This window comes from Cariama cristata, unplaced genomic scaffold (assembly GCF_000690535.1).
Source record: "Cariama cristata isolate BGI_N322 unplaced genomic scaffold, ASM69053v1 scaffold14616, whole genome shotgun sequence".
NCBI lineage: Eukaryota > Metazoa > Chordata > Aves > Cariamiformes > Cariamidae > Cariama > Cariama cristata.
This window is the reverse complement of record NW_009622787.1, coordinates 530-18,828: the sequence shown is the minus strand read 5'-3', so window position 1 is coordinate 18,828 and position 18,299 is coordinate 530. Positions and strand designations below refer to the sequence as shown.

At 47.1% G+C, this 18,299-nt stretch overlaps 1 protein-coding gene across 1 annotated transcript; it reads left to right on the top strand.

Annotated features, from left to right (window-relative positions):
* Positions 1-4,515: 4,515 nt before the first annotated feature.
* On the top strand, positions 4,516-14,693 carry MARCO (macrophage receptor with collagenous structure). The gene is made up of 15 exons (XM_009702487.1): positions 4,516-4,630; positions 5,691-5,792; positions 6,169-6,399; positions 6,814-6,849; positions 8,106-8,150; positions 8,517-8,624; positions 9,959-10,066; positions 10,186-10,230; positions 10,798-10,896; positions 10,992-11,045; positions 12,091-12,135; positions 12,284-12,391; positions 13,680-13,721; positions 14,065-14,238; positions 14,563-14,693. Exons 1-15 carry the CDS (start codon positions 4,516-4,518, stop codon positions 14,691-14,693), a joined length of 1,443 nt encoding a protein of 480 aa, XP_009700789.1.
* Positions 14,694-18,299: the final 3,606 nt, after the last annotated feature.

Here is an 18,299-nt window from a genome sequence, read left to right as displayed (position 1 = left end):
TCTTGTGTGCTGGCCTCAGCCTCTCTTCTGCACAGAAACTCTCCACGTACCATACCATTTCTTGCCCTTAGAGCTGGATCCACTTTTTTTCAGGGTGTGCTGACCATGGCTGAGCCAGGCAGTCAGTGGGACACTCACAAGGGAGACCTCAGATCTGGCATTTCTGTGAGCCTCTGGTGGGCAGATCACTCACAACCTGCTTTGGCATCCCCTGAATTCAGCAATGCCTCCAACGTCCATGGGCATCAAAGTCCTTGGTCCTTCCTTGGGGAGAACAAGACATTTTAGCATAAACACCATCATACTGGAGAGCAGTGCTGAGTCTGATAGGGATGGAGGTAACATTCTCCACAGCAGTCCAACACAGTGTGGTGTGTGCTTTGGATTTGTGGCTAAAACAGTGTTGATTACACACCGATGTTTTGGCTGTTGGTGAGCATTGCTTGCACAGAATCAAGGCTGTGAGTAGGCTCAGGGTGGGACAGAGGCTGGGAGGGGACACAGCTGGGACAGCTGACCCAAACAGACCACAGGGGTGCTCCACATCATATGACGTTGAGCTTGGCAACAAAAGTTCAGAGAAAGAAGGAAGGAGGGGAGATGTTTGTGGTTAGTGCATTTCTCAGCCCAAACGACCATCACGTGTGCTGAGGTCCTGCTTCCCAAGAAGTGGTTACCTATCTGCCTGATGACGGGAAGAGAATGAATTCCTCTTTCTGCTTTGCTTGCAAGTGCAACTTTTGCTTTCCCTATTAAACTGTCATTATATTGACCCATGAGTCTTCTCACCTTCCTTCTGTTTTCTCCTCATCCTCTGGGAGAGGGAACTGAATGAGCAGCTGGCTGGATGTTTGGCTGATGGCCAGGGTCAATCCACTGCAAGACTTGACTGGTACGTCAAAATTCACCAACCTTGTTCATTCCTGAAAGAGAAAAGACGGGAAAATCAGGTAAAATAAAATAAAATAAAATAAAAAAAACAAAAACAAACAAAACCCAAGTTAGTTTACAAACAAACCTACATCTGCAGAGGCAATTGTATAGTTCTGGTCACTGATGGCTTTGCGGTGTGCGTCTATGGGCTGTATCCCAGGACAAACCACAGCTACTTGTTTCTGTGAGAGAGCAGTGTGGTCTGTGGGCAGGATTATTTTTTGTTTCTTTGAAGCCCATCTGCAGAAACATGAGTGCAGGTGTTGAGATAAGGGGTAGACTGTCACTTTTTCTGGCTGCCACTCACTTCAGTCTAGAGGTGACAGCAGAAATGGTGGAGGTTGCTGCCCTGGCTTACCCAATATGGGGCTTGTTTGTGCTGTCACCTCTTCTCTTCCTCATCCTTGGAGGGGCACAGAAGTCCCCTGAATTCTGCCCATTTATGCCTAAGATGGTCTGCAATCAAATAGATGAGTTTGGAAAAATTACCATCTTGTAGATAAATGGAAAAACATCTCTGAGCCAGGATATCTTCTCATTTGGGAAAAAAAAAAACAAACAAACAAACAAAAAAAAAACACCAAAAAACCCCTGTAAAAAATCATAAATTCAGAAGTTTCAGGATAAATGCTTATCTTGAGGAGGCTAACATCTGTCCAAGCTCCCTGGCAGTATCACTGCTGGGAACTGCTGTGTTTAGCTGATGCCAGGTTTGAGTTGGGTGTTACATCTCTTTGCTGTGCCATGAACTTTTGGTGGTGGTAAATGCCTGCAGCTGACAACCGTGACACAAGGAGATGAGAAAGGTAGCAGGGGTGGCCAGGGACCAGACGCTTCCTTTTCCCTCCACCAGCAGTTACCCCTTTGAGGGTAACTTTGAGGCAGCTACGGTTTATAAAACTTGGTTCAGATGTGGTGCACCTCTGCATCGAGAGCTTGAGAAGCACTTTCTGCCTGGCACGGGTCACCGACATCAGAGTGTAGGAAGGGAAGGGATGAGCTGGAGGACTTCAGGCTCTTCCCTGAGATGTCAGCAGAGCATTTCAGAGGAGGCAGGATGAGCAGCAGCAGGGAGAGTAACCAGGGCTTCCTAGCAGAGAGCCTGGAGGGTGAGGCTGATGGCCCAGCAGACATGCCCCATAATGTGCTGGAAACTGCTATTCTATTAATAATCCCATTGTTTCAGCAAACCCTCAACCTAGGGAGACTGCACTGAATCAGCAGTTTCTTTTCTTTTTTTCTTTCCTGATTTAGTAACCTCAATTGCACAATCGGAGTCAATCTATTGCTGCAGTCAGTGATGGTGCAGCAAGAAATGAAAGACAGCAGAAAGCAGGGTGGGGGCAGTGGCAGTGAGCACATGCAAAGGCTGAGCGAGCGTGTTGGTACAGGATCTCTGACGTCCGTGGCATGGCCGAGACCCTCGGCACCACGTGCAGAGGGAAATCTGCTGCCTGTTTACAGAGGCTGACATCCAGTTGGAAACACACGGCAATGCTCCCAGGCAGCCAGATGCTCACCTGACTGATGGAAATGTGGCAGCATGCAGAGCTGCATGGGGCTACATCAGCTAGAAGTACGAGAAGAATTAAGTTTGACCAGCTGGGTAGGCAATAACAGCTGGTGGGCAAAGTTAGGCAGGATCATGACTTTGCTAGTGACCTCCCTAAAATAGTGAAGTGGAGAATTGGACTTTGAACCCTGAAGCAGTGAAGATCAGGACTGTCAAAATCAAGGGTCTCTACCACTGCTTTTGCACCCATGCCACCTGGGCCATTGAGAATGGCATGGCCACAGCATGACCATGAGCAGTGGGAAAACATATCCCTGAACTTCTTTCTCAGAGAAGGAAGGCAGAAAGATCTCTTTGCTCCTTTTGCCTTTTAGAAGGGCTTTGGAACACCACAGCCACCGGCTTCTTTTTAATACTTTTGAAGTAAAAGAGATTTGCCTAGAACTGTTGTTAAAAGCCTCTCTGTTGTGAATCTGCTCTCTGCATGCACCTGAACCACCTCCATCCCTATAAACATCCACTTGGCAGCACAGGTGCAGTCACGCCCAGCTCATCACCTGGCCCAGCGAGAGTAGATGGCTTCAGGCTTGCGCAGAATGGTCAGCTGAACCACCCAAACCATCAGAAATGGGCTGGATATGAGCCCTTACCCCAGTGGGGAGAAGATGCCACGAAGGGAGAGGATGCACAGGTGGTCACTACAGCTCAGCTACTCGGTGGTAACCTTCACAATGAAGAAAATGATCCCAATTCCTATGCAGGGTATAGCAGAACATATGATAACAGAGGATTCTTCTTCCTCCCCGCTGGTGCCAAACCAGGTCACAGCTGCACAGGCATGTTTGAAAGGAGAATGCAGAAGTGGATTTAAAAATCCCCACATATTTTTGATGTAAACCTTTAAGAGATCTATACATCAGGTGCAGCACAGAGGACTTCATTCTGCACTGGGCCATCAGGGTGTGGATTTCCAGCGCACGTCTACCTGAAGCTTACACCACGCTTTCTTCCATGGCCATGCAAAGTGATGAGGACCCAGCAACCCTGCGAATGAGCATGGACCCGCAGCCCAAGAGAAGACTCTGTGCTGGGCGCTGCCCTGCGCCTTGGAGAGGGAAGCACGTGGCGGTGGCGGCATGGGTGCGGAGGGCTCTGCCTGGCACCTACCGACAGCTCTCAGCTGCGGGCTTGGGTAAGTGTCTTCACTTTGCAAAATCAAAATCAACCCCTGCACAAATGGAGATGCCAAAATGCCAAACGCCACGGCAAGGTCTACAGGGGTGAGTTTTACAGGATGTGAGCAACACCCCTGCACAAATGGAGATGCCAAAATGCCGAACGCCACGGCAAGGTCTGCAGGAGTGAGTTTTACAGGATGTGAGCAACGAAGTGGTGAGGTGGTAGGAACTGTGTCCGTGGGTGTGGAAAAAGGGTCAGGGAGGAAGCAGGGGCTGTAGAGAGCCTCGGCAAGGAGACTGCAAATGTCTGTTCTCCATTACACCCCAAAACCAACTGGGCTTCAGCATCCCCCATCCCACCATTATTACCTTGTCTTTATAGCTCCTCCTGATTCTTTCCCTCCTTGCACTTCAGTCATGCACCATCACTAAGTTGGCATCTTGGTGAAGTTAACGTGTTTTTCATTACCACGTAGTGCTTAACCTTCCCTCCCAGGGGATGGATCTCCAAGCTAACATTGAACCTGGGATCTTCTTGGCTACGTGAGGTTTACTTGTGTGAGGAGCAAAATGACCACCTCATGCCCAACCCTGCTATAGTGCAGAGATGTTGAATAACTCAGGGTTGAACCTCTTGAGGATCCTGCCCGAGGCTCCATGGACACAGTGTCCCCAAGTACGCATACAAGAGCAGCTGAACATCTTAGCTGTGGGATTTTTTGAGGAACTGTTCAAATTACCACATCAGAGTTCTCACAAGTCTATAAAAACTGAGCAGATAGGAAAAACGTATCAGAAAGCATATCAAATCAGGAGGCAGATAAGAAGACCCATCAGTTCTCTATTGTCTATAATCTGACAAGGCTTTAGGTTAGCCTTGACAAATTTGTCATGACAATTAAAGACAGATACGGAGAAGATGGAAATTTGAGTGATATGAACACTTTCAGTATTTCAGACAAGATTGGGTTTGCCTCAGCTGCCACCACAACCTTTCAGATAAATGGTAAGGTTTCTTTTTATTAAATGGATTGATATGGATTTTATCTGGTCTATGAAGAAAGTGGCACATAAAAATAAAACATTGTATTTATATTGCATATTAAATGCTTTTTACAGTGATTTTTCTAGTAAATTAACTGCCATTTAAAAATAGAAGTATGTCAAAATGTCCTTTCTAGCCAAAAGCTGACGCTGAGCATCAGAAAAAATTAGTTCTTTTCCTGTTTTAGAAAATGCCTAATTTCACCGAGTAAAACTTTCATGTCTTAATAGTTAAGATACTGAAATCACTAGATCCAATAAAAAATGTAAGTTTATGAATTTTTAGCTGAATATAAATACTTCATTGCTGACTAAACCATTCCATTGTAAAACTAATTAAATCATTGTACTCTTTTAAAACTAAGACTTTAAACTCCTGATCATATTCCTTTGCAAAAAAAGCTCAATTAAGGGTAACTTATTGAATGTCTGAAGCAGTTATTAATGCTTCTAAAATACTTTTTTCTTCCTAAAGGCCAAAATTTGACAAAGCAATGTATTTCTTTTACACTTGCTGGTGATGAGTTGTTTTAAATGTTATGACTTGTTTTTATTTGTTCTGCAGTTTAGTTTATTATTGATTTTTTCCATTGTTTCGATGCATTCATGCATCACTGTTGGAATCGCATATATGCGGCGCTCTGGATGGAGAGGGACGTGCTTTGTGCAACCCTCTGTGAATGGCAGCCTGGGACAACTAAAAGTGATGGAAACAGGGAGTTTATTGATGCAGAAAGGGAAAAACTACTACATTCATACTGTTATAGGCTGGATTAAGTCTTGATGGAAGTGAGCTGGTTAAACTGGCTAAGGAAAAGACGGCCAAGTGAATCGCAGTGTGGGAGGAAGGCAGCCTGCTTTGCCTGCAGGACCTGGCAGCCTTGCATAGGGACCTTGCTGTTACCCGTCGCTGGAAAGCACTGCTAATTTATTGTGGCCAAGCCTGAAATGGCTGGAAGCAAGCAGAGCTTGTAGCAGGAGAGATCTGAGAGGATGTCTACCCTACTTCTGTTGGTTTTTAGAGCCTCAAAGCCAAAAAAAGCCATCCACGTGCTGTGCTCGGGCGACCCTCAGCATCTACCTGCTGCTGCTGACGGCTGGCCAGGGACTGCTGGCGTACAAAGGTAACACTGCAACCTTACTGCGGGCTTGACATCAAAAGACAGCTTTGCTATGTGCTCTCGGGAGGCATGGGTGAGTGGGGATAGGAAACCTCAGAGGGAGCACAGATGCTCCTCCGCTCACCACAAGTCAAAGCGGCCGCTGCAGGAGAGCATTCCCCCACCCCATGTATGTGCTTTGCATTTGCAAAGGCACTCCCAGCTGCACTCCTGGCTGCAGTAAGGGCTGGCACATGAAAACCAGCTCCCCAGGTCAAACTGTGGTGGTGTTTAACCCCGGGTGTCCTCCACGGGTGCCGAGGAGTCGCTCTGCTGAATAGGCATTTCCCAGCCGGATCGAGCATGGAATATTCACTGCGTGGGCCTTTTATCTCCTCAGTGTTTATGATGCAGAGAGAGATATTGAAATTTCAAGAACAAAATACCTCCTATACAGAAGAGATTCTGGAAAGATCCTTTGCCAAGAAACTTCTTTTGGATAGAAACTCCACAGAGAAGCACATTGGACATGAAGAAAATTGGAGAAGAAGCTTAGAAAAGGAAATCACCATAATTAAAAGCAGCAATGCAAACCTGATGATGATGGTGAGCAACATCACCCTGGTTGCAGGTATGGCTCCATTTCCTCATGCTGGCTGTACAGTGGGGAGAGCTGTTCCTCTGCACCACTGGCAAAGCTGGGCCAAAAACCTACTTCAGATGAACAAAGAAATAGGGTAAGATTTGGTCAGTTAGTGATATCCCAGTGCCCAGGGTTGGACACTGGCTCCAGACGCCCTGGCTGGGGAGCACAACACACCTGGAGAAGCTGGAGCACAGCCCTCTGCAGCCTCCCTGTATCCTGGGGCAGCTGCACACATGGCTCTGGGCTACTCTCCCCTCCCATAACTTGTAGACTTGGGCTCTGGGTGCCCTCAGAAAGGGTGGTGTCTTCAGTCCAGACCTCAAGGCTATCAACCCCACTCTGGTATGATCCTCACTGAGGGCTGACTACTGAAAAATATCCATTAAATATTTATTTCAGGGCCTCCTGGACGCCAAGGAGATCCTGGTCCACCAGGTATGTTGGTAAATGAGCTGTAAACAACTTTTCCTCTTTCTCTTTTTTTCCCCTAAGAGACCTGAAGTGGGGATTTGAGATTTGAGTCTCTAGACCCAGACCCTACCCAATGTGCAGACACCCAGTGCCCTGGCCATGAGGAGACCTGCTGCACCTTTTGACTGATCCCCCAGGAGCCTCGGCTTGCCCGAGTGCTCCTGCAGAGGTCAGTGACCACGATGGAGGAGTGTTTTGGTTCTGCTTCCTCACTCCTACCCCACTAGAAAAAGTCAAGGATGATGAAGGAACTGTACCTAGTCGTTATCTGCAATAACTGTCCCAAATCTTCATGTGAGACAAGACAGGACCAGTGAGGGGGTTTATGTGCATCCCACGACCAGCAGATAGCTGGGCTTTCTGTCCCAGACATTGCAAGTCCTGCTGTCCAACTCACTCCAGGACAACTCAAAGAGACCTCCCTCCCCAGTCCCTGCTCTATAGGACCCCAGCAGAACAGTGCCTGTAACAAACAGTGACAGATTTGGGACCTTACCTACCCTGTCCCTGGGGAAATGACCATACAGACTCAGGAATGAGCTGGGTGCAAGTCCTCCCCTCCACAGCCAGGCACAAGCTGCCGCCCTGGGTACCTGGAGGTTCTGGGTAGAACTACACCCACTGCAGGAGATAAATGTCTCCAGACTGTGAGGATGCAGCCAGTCCTGATCAAACGTTGGCTCTATGTTGAGCAGAGGTTGGACTAGGAGATGTCCAGAGAAACCAGACTGTCTATGATCCTATGATGATGATCTAAGATGCAATCCTTGTTAGGTCAGGTCTGTATCTCATCCATCCCTAGTTCTTGGCTACACTGATAAACTTTTCTGAAGAAAAAAAAAGATGAATAAATTTTTTAAAAATCATGTTTTCATATCTTCCTGGCTGCGCTTACAACATTGAAACAGCACCTCCTGCCAAGCACCATTATTGTAAATCAGAGCCCAATAGTTTAGTGCATTTTCAGGAAAGATCTCCCCAAAAGTCCCCATGAGCTGGGCTTGGCTGGAGGACAGCTGGCCCTTGCCCAGCCACACACTCAGCTGAGCTCCATGGACTTTACTCATGTGGTTGTGCTGGTCCCTGCCAGCTGAAGATTGGCCTCAGTGGTGACCAAAGGTGCATGCACAAAGGATGATTAAAAAAATACATCTCTTCTTCTTAGCCATCACTGCGAATAGAAGATGTTTGTCAGCTGATATATGTATTTTACATCTCAGGTCTACGGGGACCACCGGGGACAAAGGGAGACCGAGGAATCCAAGGTAAGGCTTTTCTAACACCTGAATTACTTCTGTGAATGAACATAAAGTGGCTTTATGGATGATTTTATGGGCAATCTTGTCCTCAGTCTAGATGTAAGTCAGTAGGAATGTCATTGGAGTTGAAGGAAATAAGCCTATGTAAAACTAATGTGAACAAAAGCAAAAATTAGCTGGAAAAAATCTTATTTTAAAAGTCAACATGCACCGGTCACGGTGAGCCCGTTCCCCAGTGCCACCAGCACCACTCTCAAGTACACGGAGCACAGGCTTTGGCTCATGCCCGCAGCTGAGCTGCATGGCCTGCTGCTGGCATTCAGTAGACACGACACCCGATAAAGTATCAGACGAGTGGTATTGTCCTTGCAGGTTTACACGGACTGCAGGGTGTGAAGGGGAGCAAAGGAGATCCTGGTCCTGCTGGCCCAAGTGGTGAACCAGGAGAGAGAGGACAAAAAGGAGAGACAGGACTTGCAGGTAAGGCTTCTTCACTATCTCAACATTTTTAAGGTTCTCCCATGTATTCCTCTCTAAACTCATTCTACTTAAAACACCAGAAGAAGCCTTCGTAGGTCAATATTTCATAAAAATCCAGGCAGCCCTGAGCGTGGCTTGCCAGTCAATGAGAGAACTGGATGAACTGGACGCTCAATCTGGTCTGAAGGGATTTCATTTCGTGTCATGCTCCAGCAACACTCCCAAAGGAGGGCTGGGGGAAGGGGACGTACACAATGTTGACTCTGCACCATGGAAGTCTCTTTACAGAGTGACCTTTGTCTAAAGAAAGCCACAGGTATTCAATTATCAGCCTATCCCAGATTAAAGCAACGATGTTTGCAGTAGGATTTTCATGGTATAAAATAATACAATATAATTTATATGCACAAACATGTGGATGTTAGTCCTCACTTTGTTAAAACCTCTTTCTGAGAACTTTATAACTTACTTTTATACACCTTAAGTAGAAGAGTTATGCACTGTGTTTCTCCCACGTAAAATGCATTAGTGGGCTGCTTCTGGATAGCTGTTATTCAGGGGTCTCACATGGGCTACACCCAGAGAGAAAAGGCTGAAAGCAGGATAGCAAAAGAAAGCAGAAAAGGTATGCGTGGTGTAGACCAGGGAGAACAGCTGGACAGATTGATTAGAGCTTCCTCAGATCTTCCATCAGATCCCACATGCTCCAGTGTGCTCATTAGCACAAGTTTCTCCAGAAGAGAAAAGTGAAAGTAGGAGGAATACCAAAAGGCAAGGACTTTGGGATAATTCTGGAGCAGAAAGATGAAGGAGATGTCAGTTTTTAAATGAAGCACTTTCAAGTAATTCAGCTTTTTTGGAGCATGTTGATCACCTATTCAGAGAAGAGAAGGCTAAGGGGAGATGTGGCAATTCCCTGGAAGCACAGGATTGGAATATGCTGTCCTCCATCTCCACTGTGGCTAGGAGAAGGGAAGGGTTCAGACTCCAATAAGGGATATTTAAGTAGAGAAGAAAACATTCTAGTGGTAGGGATAGTTTGGGGAACAGACTGGGGAGGTGTCATGGCATCGCTGCAAGTCTTTAACAGCAGGTCAGACAAACATCTGGCCAGTCAGTCTGGCAGAGCCAGAGGTGGCTCAGATGGACCCTGGAGGTACCATCCTGCCCTGTCCTCCTACAGCTTTATGGGAATGCCCCTGAATGGAAAACGCAGGTGTGAGGCCAAACTCTGCTACTGGTGCAGGTAGACGGAGGTGCTCCACTGCCTGCAGGGACAATAAATCTGTTTGTTTTTTTTTTAATTCATACACGTGTGCTGTGCTGTTTGTTAGGTCTCCAAGGACAGAAAGGTGAAACGGGCAGGAAGGGAGACCCCGGACCCCCTGGACCCATGGGTCCTCAGGGACAGCAGGGAGTCCCAGGACTGCCGGGTTTCAATGGTAAGTGCAGAGGACACAGCGTAACCCACCGTTGGCACATGTGTGCTGTCATGCAGGGTTGCCCTAGCTGAAGCTTTTGGCTAAGCCTCGTTAGTACTGATGCTAGGATGTTGTTACAGGTAGCACGGGGGAGCCTGGACGTCCTGGACAGAAAGGAGAGGCAGGTAAGCAGTACAGAAGGTGCAGTTTCTTCTAGAGATATGAGACTGATCTCTTTTAGATGGTGCTTCATGATAAGTAAAACTGCAGCCAGGCTAGATCCCACCAAGGGTAAGAGAAGATGATGATGAGATGAAGAAACCATGCTAACATTGTGCAAACCCATCCCACAGCCTCAGCTGTCTCATCTGGACCCCACTCACTGTGCAGGAGAATGAGAAGGAAAGAAGTGTCCTGCACCACGGAGGGCCATGTCCTCCTTCCTGACATGTGTGCACACACAAGGGCAGAAATTGCCCGCTCTTCTACAAGAGCACTTGTACCTCTCAAGGCTGACAGTCTGCAAGGACCTGTGTCCATACAGCCTTTGAGCCCAGACCATCACTCATGGCACCGCTAAGATTAGAGCTGCCAGGGGAGGATTGCAATTCGCAGAGACTCAGCATTTGTTTTGCCTTCTTGGGGTCAACTCAACCTGCATAGTGCAGGGACTGGTGATTGAGTTATCTTTCTTTTTTCTCCCTGATATGTTGTGTTGTATTTCACATGTGCTGCTTTTGCTCAACCTCAAGGCGTAACCGGACAACGTGGACTTATGGGAATGTCTGGCCCCGAAGGCAGACCTGGTCAGAAAGGGGAGAAGGGGGACAGCGGGCCCCATGGTAGTCCAGGTACAACGCTACTCAAACCTATAACTCACTGACCTCCTACTCCAACCTCGCTTTGTGTAATGGCTTTGCCCTTACTGATTTGTTTTTAATATTAGGAATGCCAGGCACTGCGGGACTCAGAGGTGAAAAGGGAGACAAAGGACTAGCAGGTAAAGGAGAATAAAACAGATTTGGGGTCAACAACATGCATCATGCAGACACTAGAAAGCGATCTGCAAGAGCAAGGAAGAGATCTGTTGAGTCCTGTTCTTGGAGCACCAACACATCCTGAGATGCCATGGTGTGGGCCTGGGCCTCTGCCAGGCTGCCGAGGGAGGTAGCTACTCACTGGAGGGGCTGTTTCTAGCATCTGTAACATGCAGGAGGAGATGATGTTGCCTGCATTTTTGTATAAACAGAAAATGCACAAACAAAGCAGCAGTTTAAGATGAAGCAAACAACAACCTCCCTACCCTGGAGCTAAAGACAAATTTTACTGGCTGTAAATCTGATGGGAAGGGTATTCACTAGCAAAAATCTGTCCTGGCCTCCTCTGTAGCATTGCAGGAAGAGGTATCTTCAAAGGACAACTTAGAGCATATAACCTAGGCCTTTTCTTTGACCTTCCAACTAAAGGCGGCCACCTCTCTGTCCCAGGTACCCAAATAATAGGGTGACACTCTGCAGTACAAGCCTATTCTGGTGTATTTCTCTCGAGTCAACCTTTCCAACTCTGAATTTATATAGTGCACGCAACCTCTCATCTCCATCAGGAGGTGACAAAGGTCTAAGTCCTACACCTTTCTGCTTTCATTGATATCTGGATGGTAGGGATGGGAGTCACCTGGTCCAACATTATGTGCTTGCATATGTCTGATGCACCTAAATTTACATGTCTAGGCTCTCTACATGGCCAGTGAAGACTCACCTGGAGGGAGGGTTTCTATCCCATTAGTGGAGTTTAGGATATGAAATAAATGACCAGAAGTTGACCTACTTCAGGAGAAGATTCTCCACTGACTGTGTTTTCTTTATTGACAAGGTCTGAACTGACTACAGTGGGAAATAAGACACCCACTTCAGAATAGATGCCCATAGTGTAGACAGCTAAACTAGACAAGTTGAAATCCATCGTAAATACTAGTTTACATAAACTTTTATAAATGTACAAATACCTGTCTTATAAATTTTGTTTGTTTGTTTTGATGATCTTAGGTCTTCCAGGGCAAAAGGGAACAAAGGGAGACCATGGTGTGCCAGGTAAACCCTTGTTTGACAGCGTGATTTATTCTGATCACGCAAAGCACGTTAAACGCCATGTTCCGCTTCTCTGCGTCAATGTGAAATGCTTGTCACGTTCTTTTCTTGGGAAGGGACAAAGGCAATGACTTTCTTGCTTTCCACCCAGGCAGCCCAGGCGCAACTGGTCAAAAAGGAAGCAAGGGTGATTATGGCAGTCAGGGTCCAAAAGGAGAACCGGGAGTAAAAGGAGCCAAGGGAGACCGTGGATACTCTGGTAAGGCTGTTTGACACAGGGTCTGTGGAGTCGATGATGCATTTGGTCTTGGACTGTCCATCACAGACTGGCAGAAGATGCTGTGGGGCATGTTTATAGAGTTCATTTGGAGGAACTCAACCGACAGATCAGTCTTCCCAGAAGATGAATGTGCAGAGTGTCATCTTTACACCTTGGGAGGTGTGCTAAAAGACATGCAAACGAACAGATGCATTAGATTTTCTCAAATCCCTAATCTCACAGAAAACTGGAACAATCCATGTTCCTCTCTGCCTCGTACAGAGGCATCTTGCAGCATACCACGCTGCTGGGATAAATCCCACATGAATGTGGCAGTCAGGAACACAGAATGGGAAAAAACAGGGCTATTTAACTATGCTTAACTAATTGTAGGACACAAAAATAGTTCAAAAGGGCCAACACTACAGCTCCTCCCTATCCTTATCCCCTTTTTTTTTCCGATCACAGAATGCTTCCAAAATCCCTAAGACCTGTAGTAAAAAAAAGAAAACAAAACAGTAATTACAACAGGCCATGGGAAGCAGCCGGTGCTCCAGATGCTTTTTCTTTTAATTGTTCTCACAGAACAGTACGAGAGACTCCAGAAATAAAATAAACTGAGTCTATGTGGGGCACCTCCATGCACTCCTCTTTTGGAGCTTTGCCTCTGGAGGAGGGCAAAAGTGTAACTGGGGTGACCCTGGGCTAGAGACTGCCCTCTGGGTAGGTCTCATTTCCTGGTCCCCAGAAGGAGACAGCAATGTGTGCTTTGTGGAGGTAGGTTTTGGGGGAAAAGCTCATTGGGTTTTTTCAAACACCTCTGCTCTCAAGACCAGGATGCTACACAGAAACGTGGAGGACTGTTGGGAGTGGCTTTCTGCTGTCCCGTGGCTGCACCTAGACAGCAAACCCCATGATGTAGATCTTCCTGCACTACTTTGGGAGTTAACATGCCTGCTTCTGGAGAGCCCAAAGGCCACCAGAGATGTCATTTTACAGGTAGTAGTGGGAATAAGATACGTTTCCCACAAGTGAGTGGATAGGATTTTGCAAGTGGCTCTTCTTGGGTCACACGTTAGGAAGACTTTGCTGTATGTTATCCTACTTTTCTTGCCACATTTCTTTTACATACCCTTAGACACTTCAGGGGGTCCATTCCACCAGGGGATGGAGCCCTCACATCTCTGACTCACCCAGTTATTCAGAAAAAGTTAATAACTGGATTTTCCCCCAAACAGCTGTCAAATATTTGTTTTTTTGTTTTTTTTTTTTTTTTAATTTGGAACAGGTTACCCAGGATTGAAAGGGAGCAAAGGTGAAAAGGGAGAAGGTACTGGACTTTTATCTCTTCTTCTCTCACTTGCCTTCTGGCATCGAAGCTGTCTGAGACCAGGACCAACGTGCCTGCCATGCACACTGGTTAACCCGCAGCATGGCTACCAGAACCAAGGGGTCCGTGCTCTGCGCTGCAGCCTAGTGTCTCCAGACCCAGGAAAGGGCCTTGAATTGTTCGGATTTGAGCTACCAGTAACTTCTGGTCCCACCCTGGCTACAGCCATGGAGATGGGAACATTTGTCTGGCTTGGGCAGTCACTGCTTCTTTCTTTCAGTGTGCTTTTTTCCCCATGCCTGTATGACCAGTAGAGTTGTTTTCTTCTCCTCTGAACTGTCAGGCAACTTCAATTTTGTACGAATCGCAGAAGGGGGCAGGAGGGGCCGCGTGGAAATCTTTCACCAAGGATCCTGGGGAACAATATGTGATGATGGTTGGGGCATCCAAGAGGCCACTGTGATCTGCCGAATGCTGGGATACAACCGTGCGGTCTCCTCCTTCACAGCCACAGCAGGTGAGTCCACAGCAGCCTTCCACTTCCCCAGAGCTGGCATAGGAGGTTATGCACTCCCAGACAGCACCACAGCAAGGTCCTCTACATGAGCAGCAGTAGAGCAAAGAGGATCTTCTCAAAGGGGCAGCTCATTCCCCTTGTGATTAGGGAGCTGCATATCAAGTGCTGCTTGAGCTGTGCCCAAGGGCTTGATTTCCAACAAACCAACCATGCAACCCAATGCACGCCTGCAATCCACAGAGGTCTCTAGAAAAAAATGCATATTCTTCTTTCTTTTGTCCAACAGTTTTTTGTTTGTTTGTTTGTTTAATTCATCTTCCAAAGGCACTGGACAAATTTGGCTTGATGACGTGAATTGCAGCGGGAACGAACGTTCAATTTTCGACTGTCAAAAGCCCAACTGGGGTGTGAACAACTGCTCCCACAACGAGGATGCTGGAGTGGAATGCAGTTGATGGGACACAGAGGCTGCCCTGGGAGCCGCTGCCTGCCTCTGCTCTCTGTGGGGCTCTTCTTCATAACATGAACCCAAATTTGCCAGGCTGTGCTTATAATCTCTTTACCAGGTCATAAATATATTGACAGAAAAAGTTGAATTTTCCATAAATCGCTAACAGTTGCAAGACCCACAGGTAACCTGAAGCATCCCAGCTGTCATGAAACAACTGGAGTTCAGGTACATGAGCCAGTTCACAGCTTTTCCAGTTACCTGACATCAGGTCATCTGCAGTAGCTCACACATGTGTGACCTCAAAGTCCACAGGGGCGGAGAGATGGTCCTCTTTAGCTTAGTGCAGTAAGAGAGAACAGGATCGGTGCACGGAAACAGGCAGTTACTGCAGCTGAGCTGGCTAGTCCTTCTTCATCACAGTACGGTTGTGAATCTGAGCCTAAAACCCCCAGTGAAGTGCAAACACCCAAGACAGCAGATGCTCAGAAATCATCCCATGATCTCTCTGGCATGCAAATATAAACGTTCTCCAGAAACGATGCTGATCACAGGTTAAAGTGCAAAAATAAATGCCTCATATCCAGGTACAGTACTGTCCTGGTTTAGCATAGGCCTTGTTTTTGACCTTGGCCAAGTCCCCTGTCTTCTCTGTCAGTGTTTCTTAGCCTGTCCCAGGAGCAATACCCCTTACCTTATCTAGTGTATAAAGCTAGGCGTTTCATACCTTTAGAAATTAGATGCTCCAGTAAAGCAAAGGGACAATGAATAAAAGCAATAATGGGAAAATGTCAGCTAATTAAACTTCCAGAGTGAAAATACGGACCCTAAACTAAAGGCTTCTACCTTAACTGAAAGTCTTACATGTCTGAGACGATAACTGAAAGGTTTCTCTTTCTTAAGGCCTAAGTCTTCCCCTTTTCCACTAGCATGGGACATTCCGCAGGGCACGAGCACCCTGTGTACATGTAACCAGGCACATCGCAACAACCTGCTTCAGACATTTGATTTAAAATGTCAGAAATATCTGTAAGCAACCCTACATCTCTGCCTTAATGTTAGTCATAATTGCATTTGTCTGCACAGCTTTGAAACTTGTTTTTAGTGCTTAGAAATCCAGATATAAGTGGAAAAACCGAGCAGTGCTGGTAAGAGCAGCAGGCGATGGGGCATCCGGGGCCGCTGTGGGTGAGAACACCGAGCACTGCAGAGAGTGTGACAGTGCAGTCTGCGACAAAGCTCATCGCCGTTTTGAACCAGAGGAAATGTTTGTTATGGGGTCTCAGGCCTCAGGAAAGAAGTCTGGAAAATCCCAAAAGCTTTCCACTACCCAGTCTGATGCCTTTGACAGCAGGAAAATGAAGAGAGATGCTTATCATTCCTGGCTCTGGTTTAGAGTAGGTAAGGAGCACCTGCCACAAATCATGGGTACAACCTGATGAATGATGACTATTTTAGAGCTGATGGAAGCAGGCAGTGACTCATCTGCACAAGAAGAGACAAAAGCTTTCTGTTCTGGTAGAGAACCCCACCAGCACTAACATCATGCTGAGTACCAGCGCTTGGGCTAACACAGCTTTCCACAGGGCTCCCACGGAAAGTGCTGAGCCTGCACAGGTTTCCTTCGTCTTTTTTTGTGTAATGTAAATAAAGCATTTCCACTGTTAGGAAATAAAGGGTTTACAAGTTGTATTCTTGTCTCGATACATCAGCATGTGGTGCTTACAGTTCCATTTTCTAACTTGTTAATGGAGTACATTCCTCACCATTTTTCAGGCTAAATGCTGAGACATTTGATTTTTTCATCACGCAAAACTGCCACTGAAGGGAAAGTCACCATGTTCCCAGTGGTGACTCTTTGACTGACTTAAATTCCCATAAATTGCTTTTTTGGAGAATGAGCATCCAGAAAATAGCAGTTGTGCCAGGCTTAAGGTCAAGACACTGGGGGTTAGATCTGCATGCCCAGGGCAAAGAGCACCATAGTCCATCCTGTCTCCTCCTAAGTGCAGCAGGAACAGGTTGAACCCAAGCTACTGTCCAACAGTGTGGCCAGAAACCAGAGCATGACATGCCTCACTTACTCCCCTGCCACTTCTTCACCTTGCAGTGCAGATGTAAAAATGTGCAAAATCTGGAGTCAGAGGGATTTCCTAGCAGTCTGGGAGAGCCCCTGCTGACATTGAAGAGTTCATTGCTAAATACACAAAATGGCATTTGTGTTGCAGGGATTAAAGGATGAAGGAGGATGCGGACGATGGAGGGAGTGCCTGTGTTTAAGCTTGGTGGCATCACGGCCGTGCTGCAGCACAGCCCTGGGGAAGGGCTCGAGGCGGCTCAGGCAGGCAGACAGCCAAGGGCGATGGCTGCAGGGACTGGGAATGCCACTGCTAAAGAGGAACAGGCCAAAACATCCAGCTGCCTGTCAGCATTGGCATAGCCCCCTCCATTCAGCAGGGATGCAGGAGCTGGTACAGAAGTGCCCACACCAGTACAGTTCATTCTAGGAAGGTAACCAGGGGGCTCAGGACCAGGACCTGTGTTAGTATTACCATGCTGGCAAAACCAGAGCTTGGCAGGAAAACAAATGTTGCCTTCATAAAACCACTCTGCATGTCCAGTCCAGAGAGGGAAGTCCAGCTACCTGGGAGGAGAGCTGTGGGCACAAAGCTCACACAAGAATTAGAAACACAACCATTTCTGCCTGCTAAAGCAGAGCACGTCTGAACTGCAAGAGAAGAACCAAGCCCAGTACAGGGTGTCCCACGTGCAAGAAATGGCATCCTTTGGAGTGGCCACCATGGCCAAGTCGTGGTGCCCATGATTTCACACTCACTGACTGTGTCAGTCCTGATGGATCCTCTTGGAGAAGTGCTGCCTAGCTGTGAATGAACAGTAGAGGATGCTAGGAGGTGACAGTAAAATTTACATTTGATCCTCTTCTGTCCAAACTAGGGTGAAACCAGAAAGAAGTCGCTCATGTCATTAAAGCAGGAATCAAATTCTTCCCAGTTCCCATAAGAAGTGGATGAGCTGAAAGATTCATGGAGGCTGTGAGACTGTTAGGTTGCAGGCTTGCTTCCCACAAGGGCCAGGTTTCCAGGCACCAGAAATTCAAATTTGAAGTCCAGCATTAGCAGATTCAGAAGTTCACACTAAATTCCATACTTTTAATTCAAATCACAGATACCTGTGGCAGCTCCCCACCTGATACGACTTCCCATACTCACTGCTATGTTTTGGTGGAGGTAAGAAAAGCCCTTATTTCATAGAATCATAGAATGCCCTGGGTTGGAAGGGACCCACAAGGATCATAGAGTCCAGCTCCTATGTCCGCGTAGGACAACCCCAAAACTCACACCATGTGTCTGAGGGCATTGTCCAAATGCTTCTGGAATACTGTTAGGTTTGGCGCTGTGACTACTTTCCCAGGGAGCCTATTCCAGTGCTCGACCACCCTCTGGGTGAAGAACCTTTTCCTGTTATCCAACCTAAACCTCCCCTGGCCCACCTTCATGCCATTCCCCTGGGTCCTATCATGGGTCACCAGAGAGAAGAGATCAGCGCCTGCCCCTCTGCTTCCCCTCGTGAGGAAGATGCCGACCACTGTGAG